Here is a 6,567-nt window from a genome sequence, read left to right on the forward strand (position 1 = left end):
GTCCCAGTTTTGGTTGGGAAAAATCGAAATGGTCCCTGAGTTGATTTTGTGTTCAATTTCGTCCCAAAGAACGAATTTAATGTTCAATCAAGTCCTTTTTAGTAACTCCGTTAAAATTGTTAACGACAACGTGTCCAGATGTGCAACTGCTAACTGAGGTGTCATTTCTTTGCTGAGGTGGAGTAGATCAGTCATCACCATAGGGACCACATTGGAAATAATTAACAGAAATGGGGACTAGATTGAACAACTTTCATTCATTACAAAACAAAGAGCCACATCACCATCTTCTTCAACCTTCAGCCCAACCAGTCACTTAACCCTAGTGCCGCCACACCTAAATCCTCATGCCGCCACCGCAATTATAGCCCCAGAGACTCCAAAAACTTTCATACAAAGTGACCAAAATCACATTCACACACCCTTTTTTATCAAAACCCTGTCAACAGTTTCAATCACACCATCAACAAAACCCCTTGCGAGATTGAGAACTGCTTGAATTTGGGAAGAACAACTTGTGAAACTTGAGAAGAACAACTTTGGGCTTCCACACCAGTAACGTGCTTTTCTAATCGGAAGCAACCATCTTTGGGAAATCAGATCTGCGAAATCAGGTTTGCATTCGTGATCCTTCCTTTGTAGCATATAAATTTCTAGGTTTTGTTGTTGAAGACTGTAAAGGGGTTTTATTGATGGTGTGATTGAAACTGTTGACAGGGTTTTGATAAAAAGGGTGTGTGAATGTGATTTTGGTCACTTTGTATGAAAGTTTTTGGAGTCTCTGGGGCTATAATTGCGGTGGCGGCCTGAGGATTTAGGTGTGGCGGCACTAGGGTTAAGTGACTGGTTAGGCTGAAGGTTGAAGAAGATGGTGATGTGGCTCTTTGTTTTGTAATGAATGAAAGTTGTTCAATCTAGTCCCCATTTCTGTTAATTATTTCCAATGTTGTCCCTATGGTGATGACTGATCTACTCCACCTCAGCAAAGAAATGACATCTCAGTTAGCAGTTGCACATCTGGACACGTTGTCGTTAACAATTTTAACGGAGTTACTAAAAAGGACTTGATTGAACATTAAATTCGTTCTTTGGGACGAAATTGAACACAAAATCAACTTAGGGACCATTTCGAATTTTCCCAACCAAAACTGGGACCAAAAAGAGCTTTTAACCTTATTATTTCTTATTTGTATTTTGGGCTTAGTCCATATTTCTTCTGTTATAAATAGAGAACTCTATTTGTCTATATTTAGTACAAGGGAGATTAATCCTAAATATACCTTTTCACTATATTCAACATGGTTGAACAAAAGAGAAAAATTATAAAAATAAAAAAAACTATAATAACAAACTAACTAAAAATAAAAAATAAATATAAAATAAAGATAATATATTTAACCGATTTTAAAAATTAAACTTAGTATCGGTATTTATATAAAAGTAAGATATAAAAACATTGAAGATTTTTAATATATATATATATATATATATATATATATATATATATTGATATTGGAATGCAAACAAATTTGTTTATACAAAATATTTGATATTTAAGTTAACAAAAGAGTTTAACTATTTTTTTTAAAGAAGATAATTATGAGAAAAATATATGTATTTTGGTAAAATATTATATGAATTTAAAATATTTATGGAAAATGTGATTTATATAAGAGTTAAATTCTCAACTTAAACAATAAAAACATTTAATTTAATTAAAATGAAAATGAGTTTCTGTTAAATAAACGAGATTAAAATTAATTTAGTTGGAAAAGAATTCGTACTTTGAAAAAAAAATGTTAAAATTTTTTTACCAATATTTTTATTCATAATTCTTTAAATTTTGTAGCCATGACAGATTTGATATTATTTGCTTGAAATTAGTCCACATGAATTCATTTCATTTTTTTATAATTTTGACTTGAATACAAGAATTTGGTTGAATGGTCAAAAGTTCAGTAGAATGATCGAAAAGAAATATAAATTTGACTTAATGGTCGAAAAACTTTATTTGTAAGCATTGTTTAACTTTTAAAACAGATAGATTAATAAGTGAGAAGTAATATCAGAGATTATGAAGTTTAATGGCTTGTAATTGTGGATAAATTAACATTAATCTATTTATAGGAGATAAAATTAAAAGTGGTTTATTTATTTGAAATTGAAACTATGAATAGAAATAGGTTGTAGTAAAGAATAAATAATTGATGGTTGGTATGGTAAGTATCAGGAATTAATCTCTGAAACGAAATTTATATAGATGGACCCAGATTTCTCACGAGTTCCTGTTAAAATAAGCACGTGAAATTCACCAAAATCGATTATAATTCACCCCCTCCGTGAAACACAAGGAACATATTATTAATGAATGTTAAGTACAAAACTAATGATTGTGTTAATTTTTATTGCTATCTCTTTCCTTCTTATAAATTCTTTCACTTATTTACTATTTTTTACAACTCACCATTACATATTTTCTTCTAAATACTACCAAAATTAAAATAATATCATCAAATCACTTTCTAATATATATAAACTTAATTTTCTAATTGTGTTTGTGGACCACAAACGTGTTTTTCTAATTAGTTAAACCCTATTTAAAGAACAAACATTCCACAACATTTAATTTGAGTTATTTCTTAAACAATAAATTTTTATCTCTATTCATAGTCACATTCATAATTATTAGCAACGCATTGTCTTGTTTTCTTATTCATGGCATATACAAATGAATATACTAGAACAAGACAACAATTAAAGAACTTAAAATTAGTCTTTAATATATCTATTTTCGTACAAGAGTTCTTAAACAATTATGTTATCTCTTTCTTTTTAATTAGTTTAATAATCCCAGTTACATGATCAATTTTCTCAATGCTTGAAACAAATTCTTCAAACCACGATCATGTATGATGGAAGATTAAAATAGAAATATTTGTTCATTTTATGTAAACAAATTCGCCAAACGTATAAAATAAATACATTTTGAATAGTCATAGAAGACTCACTTTTTTAAAAAAAAAATATATGCTAAGTGAAAATAATTAAATTGTACTGAATATATATATATATATATATATATATATATATATATATATATATATATATATATATATATATATATATATATATATATATATAAAGAAAAAAACAAGGTTTAATAGTCAATTTTGTTTCCAGTTTCGTTAATAAATCTCAATTTAGTCACTCGTTTTAAAAGTGTTTGAAACGAGTCCTCACTTTCAAACTTTTGAGTCAAATTAGTCCTTTTTGTTAAACAGAATCAAATGGTCTTAAGGGTTTAATGATTTAACATAAGAGTCAAATCATCAAGCCCTTAACATTATTTGTTTCAACTCATAATTTTGAAAATAAAGACCCATTTCAATCACTTTTAAACGAGGGGTTAAATTGAAATTTGTGAAGAAAACAAAATTACCTATTAACCAAAAAACAAATTGTACTATTTTGGAAGCCCACACGCATAGTTCATTGTCACTCTTTCAAGTCAACCCCACGCCCCACGAGGTGCTCGAGCCTTTTGGCTGGGTTCTCATATCCATTCAAAGTATCAAATATAAAAATAAAAAAATATTCAATTTTGTTCTTTCTTTTCTTTTCCTGCTCTATCACAGTGTGCAGTTATTGATCAAACTACTAACTACTGTGATTAGTACAAATTAATTACGATTTTTTGTTTAGTAAACTAAGTTGAATGGATGAGAATCCGTTGTGGGAGTTTTTTTGAGTGATATCAACAAAAATGTTTGTTTATTGTTGAGTTAGTTAAATATGTTTTTTAGATATTAAAACTGCAAAATTTATGAGAATAATATTTTTATTATCAAAATCTCTTGTTAAAGAAATTAGCATGGTAAATGGTATTGCTATCAGACCTTTTCCCCTTTTCTATTTCTTTTGGTGCTTAACTTTTTTTGAGCTAAACCCTGCAAGTACGCCACCGTGTAACAGGACTTTTCATAATCAAATTGCGGGTGTAAAGGAAAAAAAACAGAAAATAAATGTTGAGGAAAATATCAAGAACTGAAAAGGGTTAATATAAAATTATAAAATAGAGTATTATATTAAAAGAAAAGATAAGGGAGTAGGAAATTAAATATTAACAATAAAGTAAAAAAAGAGAAATTAATTATAAAGAGATTATTAAAACAGAAGAGTGATTATTTAATATTTAAGATAATTAAAGTGGGATTTGGGAGTGTGGCAGTAAACATTGATGGGAGAAACAAATATTGTCCTATAGGAAACGTAAAATAGGTATGGTATCCCTGTTTGTGTGATTGGAAGGTGGTAATCATATCTCAGCACAAGTTGGTCTAATCCTTTTTGTTTAGTTGGCAAAGGAGTGCAGGTAGAAAAGTTTGAACCGCTTCTTCCCCGGGAGACACAAAAGGAAAGTTTTTGCAGAAAACCGGAAACTAATTAAGGGAAAGTCATCAGGAAACGCTTCGAATCCCAGCCCTTTCTACTTAATATCTATCATCCGTTTTCCTTTGAACTTTGAACCAACTCAAAGCATTTACTCAAACACCTAGCTAGCTAGCTACCTGTCACCAACACAACTCAGATTGCATTATTCCAAACGCTTCCTTGGGAACTTTCTCTTCTGTCATAACTTGGAACTCGTGTACACTTCCTTACTGCTAAACCAAGCCCAAAACCCGTTCTTTTCTCTTTCGGCTCACGTAGATCTGAATACACTTTCAGATTTTGCTCATACTCACAAGGAACCTTCTAGATGCCGAACCGTTGGTGGGCCGGGAACATGGCGGTCAAGTCTGATGACCCCAACTCATCGCTTCATCCCAGAGACCAAGACAGCGGCGACAACGCCAACAACGCCACTCCGACCAACAGCGGCAACAGTAACACCAACTTCAACGCTGGCGAGGACGACGAAAACCCCGCCAACAACAACGACGGCGACGACCAGAACCTTAGCAGCGGGCGGCGGCCCAGGGGCAGGCCGCCGGGGTCGAAGAACAAGCCAAAGCCGCCGGTGGTGATAACGAAAGAGAGCCCCAACGCGCTGCGCAGCCACATCCTCGAAATCAGCGGAGGCAGCGACGTGGCGGATTGCATTGCCACCTTTGCCACGCGCCGCCACCGCGGCGTGTCTGTGCTCAGCGGAAACGGCGTCGTCACCAACGTCACGCTGCGCCAGCCCGCCGCTCCAGGTGGCGTCATCACGCTGCAGGGGAGGTTCGAGATTCTCTCCCTCTCCGGCGCGTTTCTGCCGGCACCGTCCCCGCCGGAGGCCACCGGATTAACCGTGTACCTCGCCGGAGGGCAGGGTCAGGTCGTCGGGGGAAGCGTGGTGGGACCCCTTGTCGCCTCGGGACCCGTGATGGTTGTGGCTGCCACCTTCGCTAATGCTACATATGAAAGGTTGCCCTTGGAGGATGAACAAGGCGAAGAGGACATGCAAGAGGTGAATGAAGGTGGTGGCAGCGGAACACCACCACCTTCTCTGGGTGATCAACCGCCACAAGTTCCAATGCCGGTGTATAATTTGGTCCCTAACAATGGTGACGTGTTCTGGGGACCCCCACCTCGTCCTCCTCCACCTTCTAATTATTGAAATGAAACTCTTGTTTACTTTTCACCGTTCATCTTATATATATATATGCGTAGTGTGATCTGAAGTTTTCATTTTCTTTTAGTTTCTACCCTAAACGTGTTCCTTTGTTTTTGATGTTGTCCCTTCTGTTCAATCTGCATACTTAAATCGGTGCTGGAAGAGTTTATTTGGATATCTATTCGATGAATGATAGACAATTTTTGTTGTTACTACTTGTTTAGATGGATTGTGTTGGGGAAGAAGTGATATCTCTGAACGTCTGCATCGTGTCTGGTTAATGAACGATTGCGATTGAAATTTTGAAAGATGTGTACGGAAACTGCATGATAATATGTGCCGGAGCCAAGGTCGGTTCTTTGTGTCTCTCAGGTATAATCGTTGTCGTACTTGGTTCTCTGTCCTTTTGTCTTGCTGTAATCGGGCATTTTGTACTAGAAGGGAGGGGTCATTGCTTTATTTTTTCTTTTCTATCATTTCCCCAGTGGGGCAGGTAGAAATTATGGTTGCTTCAATCTGGTAAGTGATTCTGATAACTCATAAAGTTTAGGTTTTTAGAAGAGGGGGGTGCTGAATATCTGGAATGTATCTTTGGTGTAGTATTTGTAAGAATTGAGATTTACGATTTGGTTTAATTATTGTTGAGTGAGTAAATGTCCAATACTAGAAGTTCCATTATTTACTCTATACATTACCTCCAATGTGTGGTTGAGGTATTTTTGGGGAGTGATAACTTTTTCTGAAACAACTTGAATGACCATAGGGTATAGGACAAGGGGCTTCTTCTAGGACCTGTTTGTGTTGAGCTTATAATCAGTTGTCATTATTGAACTTCATCAGAGGTGCCGATAAAGGCTGTCTAGGTGAAAGTATTTGGAACCCCACATGCTGATACTATTTTTTGGTTATTTACTTGTATCATTGCTTGTTTGCATAAATTTGTACAAATCTAGCTCTAGGCAAAAATA

The 6,567-nt window shown here is 34.8% G+C and overlaps 1 protein-coding gene across 1 annotated transcript; it reads left to right on the top strand.

Moving 5' to 3' along the window:
* The first annotated feature begins 4,292 nt into the window (after positions 1–4,292).
* Positions 4,293–6,260, top strand: LOC106763899 (AT-hook motif nuclear-localized protein 15-like). The gene has a single exon (XM_014648070.2). The coding sequence runs from the start codon at positions 4,760–4,762 to the stop codon at positions 5,600–5,602; it is 843 nt and encodes a 280-aa protein (XP_014503556.1). The 5' UTR covers positions 4,293–4,759; the 3' UTR covers positions 5,603–6,260.
* Positions 6,261–6,567: the final 307 nt, after the last annotated feature.

Source organism: Vigna radiata, chromosome 6, assembly GCF_000741045.1.
Source record: "Vigna radiata var. radiata cultivar VC1973A chromosome 6, Vradiata_ver6, whole genome shotgun sequence".
In the NCBI taxonomy this organism is placed as follows: Eukaryota; Viridiplantae; Streptophyta; class Magnoliopsida; order Fabales; family Fabaceae; genus Vigna; species Vigna radiata.